This window comes from Solea solea, chromosome 21 (genome assembly GCF_958295425.1).
Source record: "Solea solea chromosome 21, fSolSol10.1, whole genome shotgun sequence".
In the NCBI taxonomy this organism is placed as follows: domain Eukaryota; kingdom Metazoa; phylum Chordata; class Actinopteri; order Pleuronectiformes; family Soleidae; genus Solea; species Solea solea.
The window spans coordinates 8,674,397-8,697,282 of record NC_081154.1 but is presented as its reverse complement, the minus strand read 5'-3'; the positions used below and the strand labels follow the sequence as shown (position 1 = coordinate 8,697,282).

Sequence of the window (22,886 nt, the reverse complement as noted above, 5' to 3'; positions counted from 1 at the left end):
ATAAAATGTATACATTTCTTTCGAAGAACGAGCACTAAAACCATTTTATTTTTTGTGTTATGGCAAAAAGTCTATACATTAAGCATAGTATAGTAATGTATACGTATAGGAAGTAGTGTTTGACGGAATCAGTGGCTCTTATTTTGAAGGCTATGGTGAAAGGAAGTGGTGATTTGGTAGATGGGGGAAGACGTCTTTTAATCCTTTGAAAAAAAAGACATTTGTTATGTAAACCATATAATAGCCAGATAACCACTTGAATGGCTGGATAATCCAGATAGTCGTTTCCCCCTCCAAACAGTACTGAACAAAAGTTCCACATGTCTTTTAGAAGGCTTCATATAAGTAAGAGACTGCGGTCACGATATCTGATACTTGTCTCTCCTTAGTCATTCTAACTCGCGCTGAATTTTAACGTCCTCCCTACAAAGACTTTTACGGTAAAATGCATTCGAGCCAAACCATCAAGCTGATTTGTAAGGGCATCATCACCCGGTTTTCAAAATAAAAACACAGACGCTCAGATTAAGGTGCCGTTTTATTTTTAAAACCGGATGTCAATGTCCTTACAAATCAGCCCGAGTCATTGTATCGCAGGCATTTTACCGTAAAAACTCGTGTAAGGAGGGCGTTAAAATTCAGCATCAGACAGTTTGACCACGGAGAAACGACTGTCAGTAGTGTCCCAAGCCTCCAGACTTATGAGATCTTATTTTTGACCTCAATGCACAGCCATGTTGTACAGCCAATCATGGTTTCATCAGTAATAGAAGATCAATTGTCAATTAAGCAAGTTTGCTGTGTTTTACAACATGTGTGACACGCTGCTTGTTCAGGTATTAAATGAAGACAATCCAAAGCGGTCAGTTAAACTGATTTAATGCCCTTTTATGTAAAGATGCCGTTTCAAAGTAGTGACAAATAAAGCAGAAGGAACTCAGGTGAATTCAATCTGAGGGATAATTTCAAACAGAGGGTCAGATATCCCATTATTAGAAAACAGTCATGCCTCCATTTCACACTACCATCTGTAAGCCAATGTCATAAACATAATGCATCATGAACATACTCAGTTGAAACCTGACACAGGGATGAGATTAAATTGCCATCAGCATTTTTTTTCCCAAGAGACACGACAAAAAATCCTTAAAATACAAAATATTTATTTTGAAAATGTCTTTGTAAGAGAAAAACAAAAAAACTCAAAACCAAATCAAAACCATACAAATTGTTTGGTTACTAGCATACCACACTAGTGCTAATAACTAACAATGGAACATTACTCACTCGAGGATAGCTCAGACACAGAGGCAACCCCCACCCCTGCCCTCTGATTACATATTGCACCCAAACACTGAGGCAAACAGAAGCGCCGAAAAAGTGGCACTAGTGGTGAAATGGCATCCTGTCTGTTCTATAAACTTACATATGCAGGAGGGGCAGATGTGTGGCAACCATATGTTTTTCTTACAAAAAGAAAAAAAAGAATTAAGTGACTTTAATACATACAGTGAAATACAGTGGGGACATAACTGTTGGCATTGATATGATGAGAAAAGAAATGGGAGCTGGGGGGAGCTCTCAGGCCAAAGCCCAGTATCCCAAGGACTATCCCAACCTTCCAAAAACTGAACAGTGTGCTTCTGAAAGATATGGACAAGCAGAAAGCCTCATTTCTACATACACTAGTTGGCAGCAGAGTCTGAGGCCACAGAGGTCAGAGTTGCACCTGTAAAGTTGCAGTGGAGCCTTCAGTGGTAAGCTGAACCCAACCTTACAGCAGATATAAACATATATGTATTCTTAAACCTTTTAATCTTTTTACTGTGGTTGTACAATATTCCCTGATGGCCTGATTTGGCCGCTGAGTGTTATACAGAATCCTGAAGAGACATCAAAATTAAAGAGGGGGGGACAAAAAAAAGAAAACGGAACAAAAAACAAACGAGAAGTGATGAAATTGTCCATTGAAGGAAAGGAGGGGAAACTTTTATGGGAGAAAATCCTGTTTGTTGCAGTTTGTGGAACTTCTTGTTGTTCTCCCTTGACACCTTCTAAAAATGTTACACACGCTGGTCAAACACACACAGTTCCTCCATCACACTGTGGTTATCTACTCTGAGGATGAAAAAAAAAGAATATAATTTAGCAAAGAACAAACATGCAAACCCTACTAATTATTCTTAGATGTATACAATTTTAACCGTACCTATGTCAACTTCTTAGCTTTGTTGTAAAGCGAGTCCACAACTTTGCTCATGTTCTGAATCGTTTCCAAGGCTGCTTCGTATGTTTTGTCCACTGGTGGCTCTTCAAATATGATCAATACTCCTTCGCCCTGGTCAAGGATTCCTGCAACAGTGATAAAAGAAATATAACATTTTCTCAGGCTGTCTGATAAATGTTACCGTTTCAGATTTGCACATATAAACAAAGACATTTTCAATTACCGTGAAACTTTGTGTCCAGAATCATCTGTGATAATTTCCGCTCAACGTCTCCCTTTAAAAAAAAAAATAAATAAATAATAAACTCACTTCAAAGACAAGAGACATTTAATGCTCAAGAACACCTGAACAACAGCAAACATACTTACTTTTGACAACTTGATTAGACCTGATATGTGTTCTATCTGGAAAAAGATGGAGGTGAAAAGGATAAGGTGCAGAAAAAAGATACTCATGAGTGTAAAGGCGAGTCTTTTCAGTCTCTTACCTGTACTCTAGAAAATGGCTCAATGACACGAATGAGATTTTGTTCAAGCAGGTTGTCATACAGCGTAGCCAGGTGAGTGTTGATAATTGGGTCGTCCCTCAGTTCTGATTTGTACTCTGTTAAGGCCTGAAGAAAGCAAAACTTGTGTGTCATTTGATAGAATATTGAAGAAAACAATAAAAATTATTTATTCAAGTGCCACTCTAGTTATGCAGTAGGTAAAGGAGGATTACATTATATAATACTAATACTAATACTAATAATAGGAGCAAAAGGATTTTTACCTTTTCAAAGTCTGCTAATGATCTGTTCTTGCTGGCCTGGGCAACACATTTCAGTGCATCTGTCTGAACACAGACAAAAAAGAAAATCCAGGTGTCATTCAACAGATCGAATAGATAGTATACATCATATTTTCTTATGTTTCACATACATGCATGCATACTCTTCGGGATAATTAAAACAACTGTCAGTATTGAGTTGAAATATACAACTACTGTGTTCTCCTATCTGCTGTTTGTAGATAATGATTGACACTTGCCTGTCGGCCAGCGTGTCGTAGGCCCAGTTTACCACTGATCAGGGATTGTACCTCCTCTGGTCTAGAAGAGTAAAATAACAGAAATTATTCATTACTGTGATTTACAGGTGCCAAACAAATGTCAGGGCAGTTTAAAAGTTAAACCACACTACTCACAAATTCAGTACAATTTTACACAGAAGCATGTATTTGAGTGCTGTGATGGCTCTGGGGCTGTCAATGGAGTCATAGCCTTCGAAGGCCTCAAAGAAGTAGGAGTAGGCCGTCTTCCAGTCCTTCTCCTCTGCTGCATGGATGATTCCTGCAACAGATTAAAAAGAGCATGATGGTTATCATCTATAGCCAATACAACCTGCTTCAGGAATATCAACAGATGTCAACAGAAATCACGTAACTGTGTGATTCAAATTTAAATGAATACCAATGGAAACTGAGTTGATGTGTTGGCTTTCTACTCAATCATAATGTAGGTTTTAACCTTTTTTTTTTTCCAAGTTCACACAGCTGCTACTGTAAAAACCAAAGATAAAGCATGACACTATATCGATTCTATTTTCACATTAGGGAACACTGAGATTGTCAGCTGAATCACCAAGGAACACACACATTCTTTAAGCAGCTGTTGAGTACTGAGTAAATTTGAATTCTGAGGTTGTAAAACTAATCTGGCACCCCCCAGTGACCAAAAAACAAAATAAATTAAGGATTGTTTTGCTTCAGGGGCTTGACCTCAGCCCAGACCAACTTGCCAAGTGAAGTCAAAATTAGATTGAAACTACGAGCGTTACCGCTTGAACAGATGATGGCACTGAGTAAAGTACAACCACCTGCTAATCTGACAGAAGCTATAATCACATTAAAACTCATACATGGTGGCTTTGATAAATAATCATTTCATCCTGCTCCGACTATTACACACTTTCCCTGTCGCATTAAGGATGAGCCACATTTAGCTTTACTTATATATTGTGATCTAGCAGTGGCAAGGGTGAAAAACCTTGAGCTTGAGACTTTCTGGAAACTGGGACCTCAGCTGTTGTTGTTAGTGACCTAACCATAACCATGTTATGACTAATTACCTTTTTATTTAGTTTATCCTACCAATGTGACTAATTCTAAACTGACAAAGGGCAATAATTTGGCTATAGTAAGCTTTAGAAGTGACAATAGCAAAGACATCAGACCTGACTGCATGTCCAGCGCTGCCTGGAGCTTTGGGGGACAGTAAATGGCGTTGGCGGTCGTCCTGGCTGAGGTGAGGGCGGCCCGGGCCTTAGGCAGGTTACTGAGTGCATGGTATGTCTTGCTTTCAAGAAGCTGCACCTCTACCAGAAGAGCTTTGTCATCCATCTTTTTTAGCTCCAGGAGCAACTGGGAGCCTGCAGAACAGAAAAAGGATGCACAACATATTGTAAAAAGTTGGAAATCACCTTTGGAAAAAAACGAATTTAATTAATTCAGAGTAGAATAAGTCTTCGATCGTGAAAGATATATATAATTATTTATTTATTTTCATTCTTTTTTATTTTTGTGACAAATATCTGTTTGTAAAATACAATAAATCTGTGCCAGTAGCCATGCCAAATGGCAAGTGTTGCCATTCACTAAAGGTTTCTCAGAACTCACCAAGTGCCAAGGCCTCCTGGTATCTTTTGGTGTCAAAATAGAGTGAGATCAGCCGTGTCTGAAACAGGAGATAATTCTGTTAAACAACCAGAGAACAGCTGGGCCAGAGAAAAGAAAGTAGCATATCAGTTACAACAACATCAGCATTTTAAAAAAAAAAAAACTCCAACAAGGCTGTTTTCTATGTTCCTTTCAATGTACAACCCCAAATGTTATACGTGAAATCTGAACCAATGTCATTTTACAAATTAGCATCATTGTATTCATTTAAACTTTAATTTGCTTTTGGCCAAAAGTAAGGCCACAGTGATGGTGTTGCATATCCATGAAGAGGCAGATGCTTTGCACTATCACTATCACATAATGTGCTGCTATTCACTATCACTTCAAATGCAAGGCATAGTATATCAGTGCTAACAAAGGTTAAACTAGAGGACGAAAGCATAAGCTATTGTAGAATTTGTAGAATTATGGCAAATGCTCAGTTTTACGCCTACCCTAAAAATTGATTACCTTAACACATCTGCCTTATGAGCACAAGTGGTGCACTGTTGTTGTTATTGCAATAGCCTTAAACAGACATAAAACCCTTACTACCATATCTTCCCTCTCTGGTGCACTACTGGTGGTTCAGAGATGATGACTTTAAATGGGTCATTTTAGCTCCTTTGCAGCAAGTTAAATGTGTGCCTTTTAGGGAATTGTCATAGCACCCTCAAGGATGTATTCATCATCCTTACCTCCAGAGCCTGTCGTAGGAAGGTCCTCTTCTCAGTCTTGGCCCACTCAATACATTCAAGACACAGCTCAACTTCTTGTCCCGTTGCTGCCTCCATGTCAAGAAAAAGATCCAGCAGGGAACGGACCAGTCTGGCAGCTTTGGCCTTGCTGATGGAAATCAGGAATGGCCTTACAAATTTCAGCAGGCCGCCAAGTTCTGTAGAAAAAAACCCAAATATGTTTTCAAGAGAGTGAAAACTAAACTAAAAGATCATCACCACTAAATTCTATATCATCTTGAAGTGTATTTTACAGAATATATCACATGGATAAGTGACCTGGTTTCAACATTACCTGCAGCCTGTCCCGTCTTGGCCAGGAGAGTTCCCAGCTCCAGGATGCTCTGTTCTTTAACCCTGACAGCTTCCTCATCATTCTCTTGAACATCTCTCCTCACTGTTTGAAAGAAGCAACAGTTGAACATTTCCATAATTTACTTTGTTGAAGTCCGTACATGACAAAATCTGTGTGTTTTCAACAACCAGTGAGCCCATCTCTCACTCATAAAGAGTCAATTCTGGATGTTTGGATACTGTGACCTTACTTGATCTTGAGTTATATTTTTGAGATTTCACTAAGCCATTTTCTATGTGCACTAATTATTAATTACACAAGACTAAAACTTACACAACCAGGACAACAACTACTTATATACACACACATTACTGATTGTTTATTATACGAAACAAAAGAAAAATTACAAGAACAAAGAACTACGAAAATTGTTTTATGAACTTCTTCAAAGTCTAACAAAATCACAATTGTACTAATCTAAAAGTCCCAAATCTAAACATTTTGTTAACTGAGACAGGAAGCTTATTCAACCACTTCTGTTTGGTTAAGTGTTTTTTTTTTTTTAAATTACTTTTCCAAATTTTTAAAATGAAGCTATTAACAACAGCGTGTTGGATTGTCATTCAGCACTGACAAACACATCCATGGTTTATGTCAGACAGTTGACAGCTAATGGCTTGGTGTGACAAGGCAATTTGAGGACAGGGTTATAACAATAGTAAAGGATGTTTACAGTGGGCCACATCGCAATTTCTATTTAATCCTAAGTGCACACAAACATATATACATTCAGAGAAGAACACCTCAACCAATTACCTTCTATAATCTCTTTTAGTACGTTGACAACACAGGCATATTGCTTTTGACCACTAGCTAATCACGTTAGCCGCAGCAAAAATCATGCTACAGTGAGTTAAATAAAGGTGAAGATAGTTAGCTTTAAATACTGTGGTCCGTGACACAACATCACAAGACAAAGCTACGCAGTATAAAAGCAACACTGATGACAACTACATTATACTTCACTCCCAGGCCTAAAGATAGCAAAGTTGCTAACAAGCGAGCTAACTAGCATCCACTAGCAAATGTTATTGCCCACCGTTCAGCAGTGAGTCAGCAAGGAACACCGCCGGCTCCTGCTACTCAGCGCCGCTAGCTAGCACGTTAAACCCGCTGAGTAACACTGACTGAGGAATTACAAATTACAAACGGGGGGTCAAGAGAATTATGTCCATCTCAAAACACCAGCCGAACACTCACCTATTGAGTGGAGAATGTCGATAGAAGCGTTGTGATCCGTGCTAATGAGAGACTGGGCTCTCTGAAACTCAACCACTGCTGCAGCCGCCATCTTCCCTATTCAAATACTGCTTGAATGAATAGTACATGCGTGCACTACGTTTCTCGCGTGTATGACGTCACTTTACAACGGCGTACAAAGGCTTCTGGGAAATGTATTTATTTTCCTTCCCATTTAAAGCAGCAGTAAACAATGTATAGGCTCTCTGTCACGTGGATTTATAGCTGGAGCTCTTGTTGTCTGCACCTGGAATAATCAAATAAAAACAGAAAAGAACAAATCTGTAGTATGCGTCTAATTAGGCCCACATTTTAACTGTCACAATACAAAATACTGTAGTATAGTTTATATAAAACAGATATATTATCATTTATGTCTTGTAAAATATCCTTTGTTCCTCACTTTAATCTCAGAATTCTCCCTTTAAAACACACATGTTTCTAAAACAATTTTATATGTGGCCCTAATCCTAGTGAGGTTTGTAGGAATATACACAAAATTACATTTGAACAACATAATTAAATGAATAAAATTAAAAATGGTTTCGATTGCTGGTGGCTTCTGTATGTGTTCAAACGGAGAATTCCCGTCAGCCATCACTGAAAATGTATGTATTTGTCCAAACGGCATGTTTGTAATGGAGTCTAAACAAAACAAACGGACTGATATTATACTGCAAAAGCCTAAACGGCGACAGGATCGCGTTATTTAAAGGTCATATTGTTACCGATGGAACCACATGGCTACCGATTCCTTCCCTATAGCTAATTAGGTTGTTATCATGAAGAAAAACATCACATGAGTTCAGCGGGTTCAGCCTATACATGACTGTGTGTGTGTGTGTGTATGTAGTTGTTTCCCATGCAGCAGAGACAGCAGATCCGCACACAGAGCACAGAGCGGCGCCCCACCACCGCCTTTGCGTCAACCATCCTCTCTCTCACACACACACACATACACACACGCAACATCAGCTCTCGCAGCATCCGCATCTCACGGACCAGGAGGACCAGGAGGAGCACATCCTCATCTCAGCATCCATTCCACAACTGCCTGCCATCGTCTGCGCACTGCCGACAACAGACGTCCCTCTCTTTTTTTGTAGCCCCGGCACGGACTATTTTCTTTGTTGCATCTATATTCTCCGAGATGATTCTATGATTTAATCATCAGCCATATAAGGAAAAAAATAACAAGCTCGAGACGCGGAGCGTCATCTTGAAAACGCACTTATTTCCCCCCCATCAGGCTGGAGATTTGGTGAGTTTGCTTTGATTTTTGGGAACACAGATGTGGTAAACCGCGGAATTAGGTTGCACATTTTTCGTGTGGATTCAGTCGATTCGTAAACAGGTGCTGATGCGCAGCTCCGATGATGTAGCCTACATTTGGAAGCGGATGGCCTTTAGATGTGATGTTTAGATATACCACACGTCCAAATGCAGCGAGATGTTACCGTATATGATGTAAGGATAAGGATATAAGACGGTGATTTGGTCCATGTGAAGGCACCGCCTATTACGATCAACATTTTCATTTCGACGCAGACGCTCAGCTTCAGCACCACGGACAGCACCCAACGTACACAGCTCTTGATTTATTTATTTTTACTCCAGTGTATAATCTCATTAAACACACCGTTTTTATATGTCCTTAAAACGGATCAGCTAAATATCCGACTATAAGATAATAATCAGTATCACGAGGTGATGGAATGACGGATGGAGCAGCTCCGATCCTGCGCCAAAGTCGTTGCATCGACTGTCTTTTCACATGCATTGGCTGCAGTGAGAAAGAAAACATCTCGAGCCTAGATAAATGGATAATCTATCTATTTATCTGAGTTTAAATGAATGTAAATGATATGACCTTGGATTTATTGTTTTAATGTGCCAAGATATGACTATACATTCAGCGCGACCTTCACCTGTTATTATGGTGTTTACGTTCCTGTCTTCCATTTTAGTGCGAGGGTGGCGCATGGCTCTACTTGTCGGCCATTGCCCATAAAATATGAATCTCTTATGACAGGATCTTCATGAATTTATCATATAGGATCCATCCTCGATCATATATGGAGTAGAAGCTGCTGCATGACCATTTAGATCAGTGTAATGTCCGAGTGATTTGCAGTGCAGAGAAATATGACCTGCAGTGTAATTTCAGACTGAAATGTTTCCATTGTGAGGATGATTTCCTGGATATTATATATGCTGCAAAGTAGGATCTATACAGTTTGTATTCATTAATACAATCTGAGCCAGACTATATGCTGATCCATTCCACTACTATACAGAGTCAAATCAATACTGCTAATAAGGCTGAGGATGAACCACTCAGGGACATGTTCATGAGAATATTACACCTGATAACAATCCAATGAAAGCTGAAAAACGATAGAGCTGATATCTCACCGACATGTTTTCCTGTCCTTTGTAAACACAGATAATATAAAGTGGACTAGCCCCTTTACCAATTGTTTTCTTATTATTGATCTCTTTTCTTTTTCCAGCAGTGGCCATCTGGAGACGCAGACAAAGAGCTGAAATACAGCAGAGACACTTTCAGTCCAGGAGATTGTCATCCCCTCAGAGAGCAGTTTACAGGACATTCTCCTTAAAGGCTGTAGATGCCCAGAGGCAGCCCGTAGCCGGGGACTCCCGACTCCCAGAAGCACTGAAGCTTTGAGACCCTCAGGATCTCCCCTGGCAGACGCTCCTCTGACCCAGTGCGGCTGAAGCCCCTGGACGTCCCCCCACAATCACCATGGGAACCGTACTGTCTTTGTCACCCAGCTACCGAAAGGCGGCTCTGTTTGAGGATGGCCCGGCCACTGTGGGCCACTACACGGCAGTCCAGAACAGCAAGAATGCCAAAGACAAGAACCTGAAGCGGCACTCGCTCATCAACGTGCTCCCTTGGAAGCGGATTGTAGCAGTGTCAGCCAAAAAAAAGGGCTCCAAGAAGGTGCAGCCCAACGCCACCTACCAGAACAATGTCACCCACCTGAATAATGAAAATCTGAAGAAGTCACAGTCCTGTGCTAATCTGTCCACCTTCACCCAGGATCAGAGTACTCCAGCTCTTACCAAGACTTCCAACAATACAGTCTCATCCGTCAAGAAGGCACCTTTGACCAACTCCAATGTGGCCCCTGGGACCCCGAAGAGAGTGATTGTCCAGGCTTCTACCAGTGAGTTGCTGCGCTGCCTTGGGGAGTTTCTGTGCCGGCGTTGTTATCGGCTCAAGCACCTGTCCCCCACTGACCCAGTGCTGTGGCTGCGCAGCGTGGACCGCTCCCTGCTGCTGCAGGGCTGGCAGGACCAGGGATTCATCACGCCTGCCAACGTGGTCTTTGTCTACATGCTGTGCCGTGACGTGGTCTCCTCCGAGGTGGCCACGGAGCATGAGCTGCAGGCTGTGCTGCTCACCTGCCTTTACCTGTCTTACTCTTACATGGGCAATGAGATATCCTACCCTCTCAAGCCCTTCCTGGTGGAGAGCTCCAAGGAGACCTTCTGGGACCGCTGCCTCTCCATCATCAACCTGATGAGTGCAAAGATGCTCCAGATCAACTCTGACCCGCACTACTTCACTCAGGTGTTTGCCGACCTGAAGAATGAGAGCCAGAAGGAGGAGGAGAGGAGCCGCCTGCTCATCGGCCTGGACCGGTGAGGGGATGCTGGGGGTGTGAGGGTGGGAGGGGGGTGGACAGAGGGTTTAGGGGAGGTGGGGCATATTCCAGTCTGGTATTTTGACAAATCTCAAGAAAATTAGTGATGCTAATTATTTATTATTGACAAAAAGTCAGTGGATGTAGAAGTATTTGACATTTATAACAATTTTTAATTCAAAAGCTTGTCCTGGCGTGCAGTGGTTATTAGTCATGGGCCTTTAAAAGCAAAGGCTCTGTTAGTCTGTCATTATCAGAATTAGACAAATTCTATTTGGAAATCAGCAGAAGGTGGATTCTGTGTGAACCCTGAGACATTTTGGCAAAGCTATTTAAAAGACAAAATGCCAGACTTGAGTAAATCCTTTGCTAACATACAGATATATATCTATATGGAAGAACTGAAAATCTTTAAAAACAATTCAGACAATTAAAGAAAAGAAAAAGAAAAAGAAAAGGAAGCATACATCTACAGCATTGAATGTGGACAGGACTGAAGCTTCAGCAGCCTACCAGTGACCTTCTGACTGTTGTGATGTGCACTGCCTACTGCAGGAGGGTGAGGGCCATTGCCTGAGTAGCTTTCTTCATGCATCACGGATGAACAGGGATCCCCGGCTGCAAACTCTGGCTCTTTGGAAACGCCAACGACCACGTTCCCAAACATTCATGTGGATACGATGGACTGTGTTTGCTGTAATGCATATCTAGCCATCAAAGGAGAAAGGACAGCTGGGGTTTGGAGGGGGGAGGGGGTTTGGGGGGGTTTGTGGCATCAATACTGGATCCATATACTTTGTGTTGGTTTCTGTTTGTGGCTCTGCAGCAGGACATGTACAGTACGGCTAGATGGACAATAAACAAACATTGCATTGTGGGACTTTTGATATAAAACAACAACCTGAGGACGTATGGCCAGTGTTGTGTGGTCATACCGTGTGTGTTCAGAAAGACCTACTTTATTTTCATCTAGAAAAAAAACAAAACAAGTTAATGGATGTTTTACACCCCAGAGGTTTACACTGATGGAGGCTTATTTATTGCTTTTCTGGTTTCTTTGACTTTCTTTTTTTTCTTTTCTTTTTTTTTTTTTTTACTTAGAAATGTAATGTTTTGCACGTGTGCCATGCAATTTTTCAGAGTTCCTGTGAGGGCAATTATTACTTCTCCTCTTTTTACTTAATTTATAAACCAACTGCATCTGCATTAGAGAATGCTGTAAACAAAGTGACACTAGTTTATTTAGCTATGCTTGCTAATATAGGCTATTTGTTTACCAGGGAAATTCTTTTTGTACTTTTTGTCGATAGGTTGTGTTGCAACCAGTTTTGGAATGATGTTTTGATTTTGTGCTTATGATTCAGCATAGAAAATGTTTTAAAAACAGTGCCATATCTTTGATGGAAATCCCACAGGTCGGAGAACATTGCGAGATGTTGGCCTGGCCGTAGAATGACGGAGTGGATTTTCATCTGCAAATAATGACTTACTGACACCTAATTTATTGCCACTGACGTATTTATTATTTAGGCACATTCAATGTAAAAGAAAGACTCTGAGAAGGGAATGATGGGGGGGGAGGGGTTGCTGGTGTAGGTGTGCGTAACTTTGGTGGGAATGAAGATTGATCTGGTCTCTGCTAATGAATGTCCCAGGGATTCATCAGTGAATATCTAATTAAAATCTCATTGATCAAAACCAATGTCCAATCTGACCATCGCCAAAGTGACATCATCATCATCATCAGCTTTTACTAGGGAGAAAAGGTCCTGAAAACAACCGGACTAGGGAACCAACACATATCAGAAAGCACACAATTTTCTCCAGGGGCAAATAAATCAATCATTTGAGTGACAGCTGTTCATCATCACTGCAGAAAAGCACAGAGCTTACCTTGAGGACCGTACCATCAGCATAATCTCTGTGTTAATCAAACACGAGGTGACACCGCAGTCTCCTATATGGTCTCCGGGAGATTAATCGTCCCCCTGTGGCAAAAATCTCACGCTGAATGAAAAGAATTCACTCGACTAAGATTGACATGCCGCAGTGTGCAGAGGGAACACCATGGCAACCGCGACAGAGCGCATGTAGAACCGTAGAAGATATGTGGCTTTTTATTTTCATAGGGCTGAGGTAGTCCTATTAAAAGGTCCTCCACTGCAGGTCCTCGCTGTCTCAGTCATCACTGATATAAGACACATGTATCTCATCTTCTCTTCATATATATGTATATATATATATATATATATATATATATATATATATATATACATATATATATATAATTCATCTTCAGCTGGGGTGGGAAACTGACTGGTGTGGCAGACAAAAGGCTTCTATCTTGTTTTAAAGTTGTTCCCTGTGAATGAAAGGTCTTGCTGCTGCTGCTGCTGCTGCTGCTGCTCTGTGTGAATCAGACAAATGAGCGACTCTGACAGTCTGATAGTACGGCCCCTGCATGACTGTGGATCTGTGGCTGCCGTGTGGAGATAGACAGTTCATTTGCAGTGTTTGCACTGGCACAATGGAGGGACATGCACTTCGGACGGGCTTTCAGTCTGTCACAAAGAAAGCAGGACGGTGGAGTAAAAGGTGTCAAACAGAGATGACCCTGAATCTCTCTCTCTCTCTCTCTCTGTGTCCACTCGCCCTGACTCACTCGAAATGTGCCATTTTCTTTCTTCCCACTTTGCATCATTTAGTAGTTGTTTGAGAATTTTCAAAAGTTGATAAAAGTTGATAAAATACGACAAAAAAAAGTCTCAAGTGATAGTTTAAGGCTTATGTCAAGATTCTTTTCTGTATCTTGTTGCGTACTTTGTAGATAAAAAAAAAATCAAACAGTGGTTAAAAGCGTTGAAAGGCAAGGCATTCAGTGGCTGCAGTGTGTGTGTGTGTGTGCGAATGTGTGTGAAGGATGTTGTTTTATTTGTACAGAAGAATGTGTGACATGTTGTTTTCTTATGGACAAGGAGCAAACACCAACCAACCACACCCGTACCAGGATATTGGATTTGCGTTGGTGGGGTAAAGGGACGGGGGGTGTTGATGCTGTTCAATAAAAAACCTTTTTGAAAAAGACACAAAAGCCGTTGCTGTAATAGAAACTTTTTTTCAGTTAGTTTCTGCTTACTTTAATTTATTTTTGTACTGTGATGGAAAAATAAAATGCACTGATCGCTCTAGGCCATCACTCGTCTTTTTATGTCTCCTGTGTTTTGCAGTCAAATAGGAACGTCCACAGTTATACACACCACACCACCAACGACACCATGTAGCCTCAGTGTGGTGACCAGAGGTTGACAGTTAACTGGAGCTTCACTCAATGCGTTATCCCTGATCCCTGAACTGGTAATCACACACATTTCAAAACAAAAACCCTGTTTCTTTGCTTTAGATGTAAAACAGTAACAAACACAGGGCTTAGCACGCTTGCCTTTGCAGCAAGAAGACCAGGGTTCACCACCCAGTTTCGGAACAAGGGCCTTTCTGCATGGAGTTTGCATGTTCTCCCTGTGTGTGCATGGGTTTTCTCCGGGTTCTCCGGTACAAATAAAAATAGGGATTAGAGGAATGAATAAATGAATAAATAGATAAAGTGGTAGAAGATGGATGGACATGTGAAGACAAATAATTCTCCAAATAACTGAAATACAACTGCTATCTACAACAGAATGATTGTGAATTGAGAGCATCTTGTGGCCATTACCTAAAAGACCTGACACAAACTCAAGTGTCCTTGTGGTTAAAAAGCTCAGCTCAATTGATTTTACCGACTGGTGTATTCCTCATTCATTTTAAAGTGTAAATCCACACCACGACTGTTGCAACCACAAATTCACAGACGTCACCAGGCACCTGGGTGGACAATACCAGCTGTCAGTCACACTGGTCTCCACTTACTGTGTAAGTGCTATACTTTTGGGAACATCGTGACATCATACTCGAAACTATAGCGATTGATCACATAAACTAAATAGGTAAATTTAGCCCGTGGCCAAGTGGAACCCTGAGCAAGGTACCCAACCCCCATTGCTCCCCGGGCGCTACTTAGTGTGGCAGCCCACTGCTCCTAATTCTAGGATGGGTCAAATGCAGAGAAACAATTTCCCTAAGGGGATTAATAAAGTATATATTCTATTCTATTCTATTCTAGTTAGTATAACTTTAACTTCCAAGTTTGTATAAAGGACAAAATTAAATTATCTGGATAAAATATTGTAACTTGGATAAACTAAAACCAAAACCTCACTTGGGCTCATAATTTAAGTTTACAGTGATATAGCTTCATTTTTCCATGGACAAGTAACTTGTTTTTGCAACTATCCAGTAGCTGGCGGCTATTCAATACAGTCTTACTTGTGGTTTGGCCTCAGGCAGCTAATCTGAAGACTGCATTTGTTTTTTATAAATAGTCGGGAGTGGATGTATACCTGCTGTTTTGGAAGTCTCCCAAATGGATTTGTTGTGGTCAGGTGACTCCTGGCAAATCACTTCCTGCACATTAACGCCCATTTCTTTGACTACAAGGTTCAGTCTTACTTATTCACAGGAAAAAAGAGGAGTCGTCTGACTCTCTGCAGCAGACAGGCATTCATCAGCCAGCGGATGATGAACCTCTGCCGAAAGAGCAGGTGATGGCTGACACGGTGGATGTGGGGAAGCGGTGTTGTCATGCTGACTGCGAGGGTTCTAGGCGCCTCTGCGTCACATAATGAAACAGCTGGCAGTGGGTGGATTAACTTTCGAGGTCTCCCCAGATATTGACACATCACACATTCGAGTCACCATAACATGACGGGGAGATTGTTGACGTAGAAACCACACACACAGAGAACAAAATGTGAAGCAAATAAATTTATTAATAAAAAGATTAATTCATTTTTTGTTCATTATGGATCATCTTGGAAATGCATCATCTGCATTTATACAGAATATATTTGCACTAAACAGTATAGGAACAGTTCCCTTTAGACTTGGTCCGAGTATTACAGTATATTCATGGTTGGTAGTAGTGAAATATTACACAAAATATTCAAATATAACCTTAACATAAAATTAGGCACATACTGGCGGAATGCTGAATACATACACATTTAGACGATGTTGCCGCTTCAAGCTACAGAATAAATTATAAAAGAAAACAGGGTGTGTTACTCTTTGGCCAACATGGAGGTTTGATATAAGAGTCGTGTTATGTCCAAGAAATAAAAAGTACTGAAAACTATAGCGGAGAGCAAAGGGAAGAAAACAATGGCACAAATCCCTATAGTGTTACCATTCCTAATGGAAATGACATCAATTACACTGTGGTCAAGCTGATCAGCGACACAACAGAACAGTAATCACAACACATTAAATGACGAGTCTGGTGATGTTCCACAACAAAACTCATAAAAGACCAAACCAACAATGAACAGGTCCTACTGAGAAGTGTATATATATATATATAAATATATATACACAGTAGATATATATATATATTTATATATAAATAGTCTGATGTAGACTCTGTGCCACAGTGGAACTCCATTGTTGTCCAGTACAAGCACGATGACATGAAACTGCACTATGAAGAACATGGACAGGAAAAAAAAAAAAACCCAACTATTTCAATAGCATTATTTCATCCCGTTTCCAAAAACTACAAAGCATAGAAAACAGATTTCAAATTGCGCAGTATAGAACATTGCAGGTTTTGGTCTTTACATGGGAGCTGCATCTTTACCAGAACCACAGTATTGACATTCCCGGTGAACATAATCTGCTTAGTCTTTGTCTTTTGTTGCTGCGTGATAGTCCCATTGTGTGATCTGTTCTGTTACTATGTCTATTTTCCTTTTCCATTTCCAATTCCATGCCTCCTGGGCACAGGAGAGCGAGCAGAAAACAAACAAACAAAAACAGAAAAAAAAACCTTCGCTGCCCTGCAGCACGGTACACTCGGCCCAGGTGGGCGAGGAGCCAAGTGATTTGAAAGGGGAGAGGAAAAAGGATGGAGGGGAGGGAAAAAGAAGGCAGAGGGAGTGGAGGAGAGGAGGCCTAGCGAGGCTTTTGCTCACCAACCCTCCCTTTGCCTTAAGATAGCCCAGAGAGAAGCACTGAAGTGAGAAGTGACACCGAGTCCATCCTAATGATGAGCGGTGAACAGCCGAGCAGTGGAGGAGAGGAGAAGCCCTGTGGGAGATTACCATGCTGAAGGATATGGAGAGCGACAGTGGCATAGTCCACATACACACACACACACACACTCAGTGTGAGCCGCTGCACCTAAGCTGCGATGAAAACTGTGTATTAATGCTCTCAATGTCACGATGAATACACCCCGAAATTGCGAAGTGCCTTATCACACAACACGCCGAGGTCGTCCAACCGCAGAGCAGCGAGGTACAGTGGAGATTTGCTTCTTCAAAGGATGAGAGGGTTAGCTAATTAAGATAAACGACCGGTTCAGACGACACTCGAGCACAATTACAAGAGGGCTGTGCCGCCACGGATAGAGTGACCGCTAACAAGTTTCCCTTCCTGTTGAAGTTAAGGTCACAAGAGTGTCCCGGCTTCTTCAACTAGGCCAAGCGCAGAGGGAGCCCTGATTCACACACAGTGAGAAAGTGTTCTCTGCACTTAACACAGAGACAATACTGTGCCTGTGGGAAAGAAGGTGACACACAGTTGGGTTTTAACTTCCATGTCGTTATGATGGCACTTGAATAAAGTCATCAATCTACGCATCAATTCAATCCATCAAGAAAGACTGTGGATCAGGGGTCTCAGTGTCTTGTCTGATCAGGACGGGAGCCGGTGAAGTGAAACAAATCCAACTTTTTGAGGAACAAAAAAAACAACTGTTCAGGCAGAATGAGCTTACAATTATGTCACAACATTCCCTAATAATATCGCAATTTCTTTTTTTGTTTATAATATTTTGTAGAATTTCAAAATAAAAGTGAAATATTCACGATAAAAGTGATGCAAAATGAGTCCGTAAATAAAAAAAAGAGACAGAAATAAGTCATTGTAACTTGATATTAAGTGAAGGTTACTGTTTTTTTCTGTTTTTAAAGGTCCAGTGTGGACACAAATGGACGATGCTGGAGAAACATGGTGGCATATTTATGATGGCAGCCTGCGTAATGAAAGGCCTTTGTCTAAAATGTACATAAATGGCTGATTCTTTTTTTTAAAGCAATTTAAAAATAAAACACTTATGAAGGACTGGACTGATCAGAAAACAACATAAAATAAAACAAAACACTGGATTAGATACTAAAATTGTTTTCCGATCTAAAAAAAAGCGTGTCTAAACTCAGGACACTGACGGATGAAAGCGGTGAAAACACAGCGGACAGCTCGTGCAAACAGTGCAAACCGAACTGAGTGATCGCGACGTGGATCAGTGTGATTTGGCCGCATAAGAGTGAAGGGAGATCAGACGCGGACCGCCTTCCCCCGACAGTCCAGCATTCACACGAAAAGTCATTCCCACCATTAGACGAGAAGGTAAAGTAGGACAGCAGTCTGATTACAGACTCCTCCGTCGTCTCCCTCCATCACTCTGGACACTGGCCAGGCTCCAAGGCGCCGCACCGAGAAGACAACTGAGAGCACTAATCCACACACACACACTCACATGAAGCAGATATTTGTCGAGGAGAAGACTATCTCAAAGGACTGAGGACCACGACAAGTCGTTCGGCTATTCACTTGACAAAATGAGACAACTTGACAGCAAATGAGACAATGTTCAGGGCCCGGGAGTTAACGTGGGATTATACAGTACTGGCCAGCAACACTTTGTTGCTCAGCGAAAAGTATTAAGACTTACATTTGAGAAGATTTATGAACCAAAAATAGCGAAAGCTTTGGTTATCATATTCATACACGACTTCTTCCTCTGCACATGAAATGCAGTGTAGCTGCTGCTGAGTCGACACATATTTGTGATCTTGTGCTGCCTTTTTGTTATAGTGTTATAAAAAGTAAAAGAGAATATAAGATGCAAGGATTTAAATTAACAAAATTTAGCACTTTGTATGTTACAGGCTGTGATGTTCCGGATATGCTCAACACATCCGACTTAACATCCTGTGACTGAAAAAAAAAAAAAACAACTAACAGTGACTTAGATGTTCCCATACATGACTGTAAACATTTAATAAGCTATATAGTCCCTTTCATTTACTACTTTGGTCTTTAACTGACATTATTATTCCTTAGAATATAATCTACAACCACTGTTTTCTTCTTTTATTTTAAAGCAAATTGATTGAACATTTCTCATACATATCTTAATTTTTTTAGGGTTTCACTTCTGTTGCTGCTGAATTGCGTGGGAATAACGATTCCGGCAAAACCTTTACATTTAATTTGTGCGATTATGCAACACGAGTTGCAATATCTGCGATATCTGCGATATCTGCTCTAACCCTGACAATAATCAATCCACTAAACTCTATATTGCACATAGCAAATCATTTTGGGGTTGACAGAGAAGAGCATCCCTCAATGGATTATCTTGTAGTGCATTATATTCAGCTATGACGATTTTGCATGTAAGCAAATTGTACACTTCATTTTCAACGTAATATTGCATAGAAATTATATTAATAAAAGGTTAATTTTGGCATGGCTTAGCAATTTGAAGATTCAAATACTCTCAATCCTCCTTCAGAGCCGCTGCGATGATGCCACATCATCAGCAGCTCTGCAAAAAAAAAAAAAAACAACAAGACATGAACCCGACGTAGTGATTCATCAATTATCATTCTGGCCTGGTTTGAAATCAGCTGCCACTGTTTTTACGACCCATTTCAGTTTCCAGGAACAGCCAGGATGTAACCAGATCGGCTCTTGGTGAAGTCCGGCTGTGACTGGTTGATCTTGGGTTCGACGATGACCGTGCACTTCCTCCCGTTCATGCTGCACTGGATGGGACTCACGATGTTCACCTGCAGCTTCCTCTTCTCGCTGCGGAGACGACACAAGATCGTGGAAGAAAAAAAAGGAAACGTTGAGTAGGTGTTAAGATTGATTTCACATTAATGTATGGTATAATTCAGGTTTATTCCATGTGTTTACACCCTTATTACCCTCTTAACATATCACACCTCAACGACGTGGATTCACGCGACACTCAGTCATTGCTTATTCACGAGAATATACTGTATGTAGATACGTGAGTGTCAACATGTGTGCCTGAGAGGAAGTATGAGAGGTTGTTTAGGCCATAAATCATACTTGCTCTCGTACACAGCGGCATCATCTCACAAAAAAACCCCATAACTCTTTACTTCATGCAGCACTACTGAGCTGTTAACGGTCTCGGGGCCATAAATCAGAAGTGATCAATGTTCAGTCACACATGCAGTATATCTTTGCCTGGAGTATCGCGAGAATGCAAATGATTGTGCATATATTTCATGAGACAACTTTGCATAACAGATATAACTGTTATAACGGGTATGGGTGCAGAATGTTATACATTGCTTCAATATGCACCTAATGAAAGTAACACAAAAAACGCAGTATCATACAATATGCAATGGCACAGAGAGAGATTAATCAAGCCAAACATCAACCACTAAAACTAATGTTTTTGTTTAGGAATGCAAGAAAATAACTGTAAATCTTATTCAAGAAATAAAAATGTGCTTTACTATTGTGTGTGTATATGTATGTATGTATATATATATATATATATATATATATATATATATATATATATACATATATATATATATATATATATAAAATCACAAGAGCTGCCCAATATTGTCAAAACGTAATATTGTGATTATTTTTGATAGACCCTGCAACTGCAATAGGATTCATAATTACAACTTACTTTAGCATCTTAATGAAAAAGAAAAAAAATCTAAATTAGAAGACCAAAACATACTATTATTTTTTTGCAGTCAAGAGACTATACAAGACAACAAGACTTTATCCTCTGGTCAGAGAGCTTTGGACACAGGTTCACCGTTTCCTTCCGTCCTTGTCTTAAGATGAGCTCAGCTCATCAACTGCTGGCTGAAATTTCACATTTATTTTAACGATGTGAGAGTGGGGATCCATCTCCTCAGCTTACTTACACAAGGAAGCGCATTACCCACTCATTAAAAGTATTAAGTGGGAAATGCTCGGCTCCTAATTGGTTTACAGACTCACTGATAGTCGGTAGCTGCAGCGTGTAGTTTGTACGAGTGTATGTGCAAAATTATGAAGCTGCAGATATGCAAAAAAAAATGTGTATGTGTAGAGACTTAAGAACATTATGATGAATTACAGGAGAACTCATGCAGGAGAGCGGTTGAAGGAATGATCCATATAGTGCTGCCGGGCTGCAGCACGACAGCGGATTGGCTTTTAGTGCCCGTCACATCTAGTTAGAGCGTTTCTGTGTGAATGGGTGCTTTGCTTCATTTGCTCTTAAACAGGATCGATGACGGGAATCAAAGAGTGCGAGAAAAACCGGCATTCACTGTGAGGCCGCCTTTCAGAGGGAGAATGTAACAATCTAAATGGGAAAGGGAGCGAGACGATGACGTGCCATAATCGTTCTCCAGCTGGGGTGGGGGCGGGGTTTAATGTAAATGTAGAAGTGGTCCAGAGAGGAGGGGCGGCATTGGGAAGCTAAAAGCACAACAGACATCTCTTCCTCTGTAGTCCTGGCCGTGACACACTTTTCTCACCGACACAGTTCAAACGACAACGGCTGCGTCATTTTTTAAACACTCCCATCATCCGCAGCTCCTCTTCGATTGAAACGCCTCTAAACCTGGTCATGAAACAGGTAAAGCTGACACATTGCACAACAATAAGTCATAAACAAGGAGAAAAAAAAAAGCTGCCGCTGCTGCCCACGCTGCACGCCTCTGCAGTGTGTGTGCGCGCAGCTCTGCATCACAGCTTAGGAAGTGAGTTGAAATACTCAGGGTAGCGCTGATGATGGTTTCCACGGCAACCCCCTCCCTTAGTGAACTAACCTCTCCCATCTGTCATGGCTGCCAGCCAGCCGATGGTACCGTTACTCTTTCTGTGTGTCCGTCTCTCGTCATGTGAAAACAACAGCGGGAACACTGGGTTTGGCTCACAAACACAGGAATATGATCACGAATAGAGTGTGTGTATACGCATGTACTGCACACACACACACACACACACACACACACACACACACACACACACACTCGCTCTCAGAAGACACACTTGTTCCTTGGGGTGCAGCTTTTGTCCACAGTTGTCAAGTGCATAGCATGTTGTGACACTTGTCCCATTAGGACAGCGTTTGACAGGTAGACACACAAACATGCACGCCTCTGCAGAGCCAATACGAAGTACACCTCGCTTATGCATCGGCGCCGGCGCCACAGTGCTACATTGGCATTTCAATAAAATCCCAGAGAAGGTGTCATCTGAGAGTAGAGAAACAAGATCAGTTGAGTCTTAAGGTCAGTGGATGGCCTTTCCCATCCGCAGCTGGTCTGAGCCATGCAGTCAGAGCCCGAGGGCAGACTTTGTCCTTCACTGTGTGGCCTCTATCGGCCTGGAAAAATCGATTCCCCCCCATCCTCCCCCCCTTTTTTTGTCTTTGCCCTTAATAGCATGTAAGTCCAAGCTCACTTGATCCCCAAAAGAATTTTGCCCGTCTTTGGAGGAAAAGAGGAGGAAGAGGGCGAACAAGGTGAATTTAAAAGTGGTGAAAAAAAGAAAAAAGAGGTTCTGCAGAAAATGAAGAATATGCAGTAAGTGCAGATTTTGTCGCGGCGAAAAAGGCACCAGCGTGATTTAAGTGTGGTAAAAAGAGAGTGAGGGGGGAAAGAGGTGGGAAAGAGGTGGGAACAATGATTCAGGCTATTTTGGGGCTGAGGAGCCAGGATTACCTTCAGTCTATGAAGCCATCCAGTACCACATCTGAGTCATCCCTCTAATAGTGTACCTGGCTCTTCCCTAAG

The 22,886-nt window shown here is 41.2% G+C and overlaps 3 protein-coding genes across 5 annotated transcripts in view; 1 reads left to right on the top strand and 2 right to left on the bottom strand.

The window, feature by feature from the left end:
* Positions 1 to 1,146: 1,146 nt before the first annotated feature.
* On the bottom strand, positions 1,147 to 7,346 carry psmd11b (proteasome 26S subunit, non-ATPase 11b). Of its 2 annotated transcripts, none has more exons than XM_058621916.1 (13): positions 7,217 to 7,346; positions 5,957 to 6,058; positions 5,623 to 5,819; positions 4,883 to 4,940; positions 4,441 to 4,635; positions 3,413 to 3,557; positions 3,253 to 3,317; positions 3,000 to 3,058; positions 2,716 to 2,841; positions 2,597 to 2,632; positions 2,451 to 2,502; positions 2,210 to 2,352; positions 1,147 to 2,118 (listed from the first exon to the last, which is right to left on the bottom strand). In XM_058621916.1, exons 1-12 carry the CDS (start codon positions 7,305 to 7,307, stop codon positions 2,210 to 2,212), a joined length of 1,269 nt encoding a protein of 422 aa, XP_058477899.1. In that variant the 5' UTR covers positions 7,308 to 7,346; the 3' UTR covers positions 1,147 to 2,118. The 2 variants fall into 2 exon arrangements, with proteins under 2 accessions (XP_058477899.1, XP_058477900.1); XM_058621917.1 differs by having other exon boundaries at positions 1,147 to 2,113.
* A 794-nt stretch (positions 7,347 to 8,140) lies between these two features.
* On the top strand, positions 8,141 to 14,117 carry cdk5r1b (cyclin dependent kinase 5, regulatory subunit 1b (p35)). 2 transcript variants are annotated; one of them, XM_058621900.1, is made up of 2 exons: positions 8,141 to 8,516; positions 9,772 to 14,117. In XM_058621900.1, the coding sequence occupies exon 2, from the start codon at positions 10,023 to 10,025 to the stop codon at positions 10,929 to 10,931; it is 909 nt and encodes a 302-aa protein (XP_058477883.1). In that variant the 5' UTR covers positions 8,141 to 8,516; positions 9,772 to 10,022; the 3' UTR covers positions 10,932 to 14,117. The 2 variants fall into 2 exon arrangements, with proteins under 2 accessions (XP_058477883.1, XP_058477882.1); XM_058621899.1 differs by having other exon boundaries at positions 9,769 to 14,117.
* Positions 14,118 to 15,774: 1,657 nt separating this feature from the next.
* The window catches only part of myo1d (myosin 1D), a 75,370-nt gene continuing 68,258 nt past the window's right edge, over positions 15,775 to 22,886 (bottom strand). Inside the window, exon 22 of the mRNA XM_058620743.1 lies at positions 15,775 to 19,899. Within this exon, the coding sequence (XP_058476726.1) occupies positions 19,743 to 19,899 (157 nt within the window). The 3' untranslated portion in view covers positions 15,775 to 19,742. The remainder of the gene's footprint in view (positions 19,900 to 22,886) is intronic.

What these genes read in the sequence shown, in the direction of transcription:
- psmd11b (XM_058621916.1), bottom strand. Translation starts at nt 7,307, where the DNA reads ATGGCGGCTGCAGCAGTGGTTGAGTTTCAGAGAGCCCAGTCTCTCATT. An exon ending in TCCTACGACAGGCTCTGGAG is followed by an intron (nt 4,941 to 5,622) that starts GTAAGGATGATG and finishes CTCCTGTTTCAG; the next exon opens with ACACGGCTGATCTCACTCTA. An exon ending in ACACGCTGGCCGACAGGCAA is followed by an intron (nt 3,059 to 3,252) that starts GTGTCAATCATT and finishes GTGTTCAGACAG; the next exon opens with ATGCACTGAAATGTGTTGCC.
- cdk5r1b (XM_058621900.1), top strand. Translation starts at nt 10,023, where the DNA reads ATGGGAACCGTACTGTCTTTGTCACCCAGCTACCGAAAGGCGGCTCTG.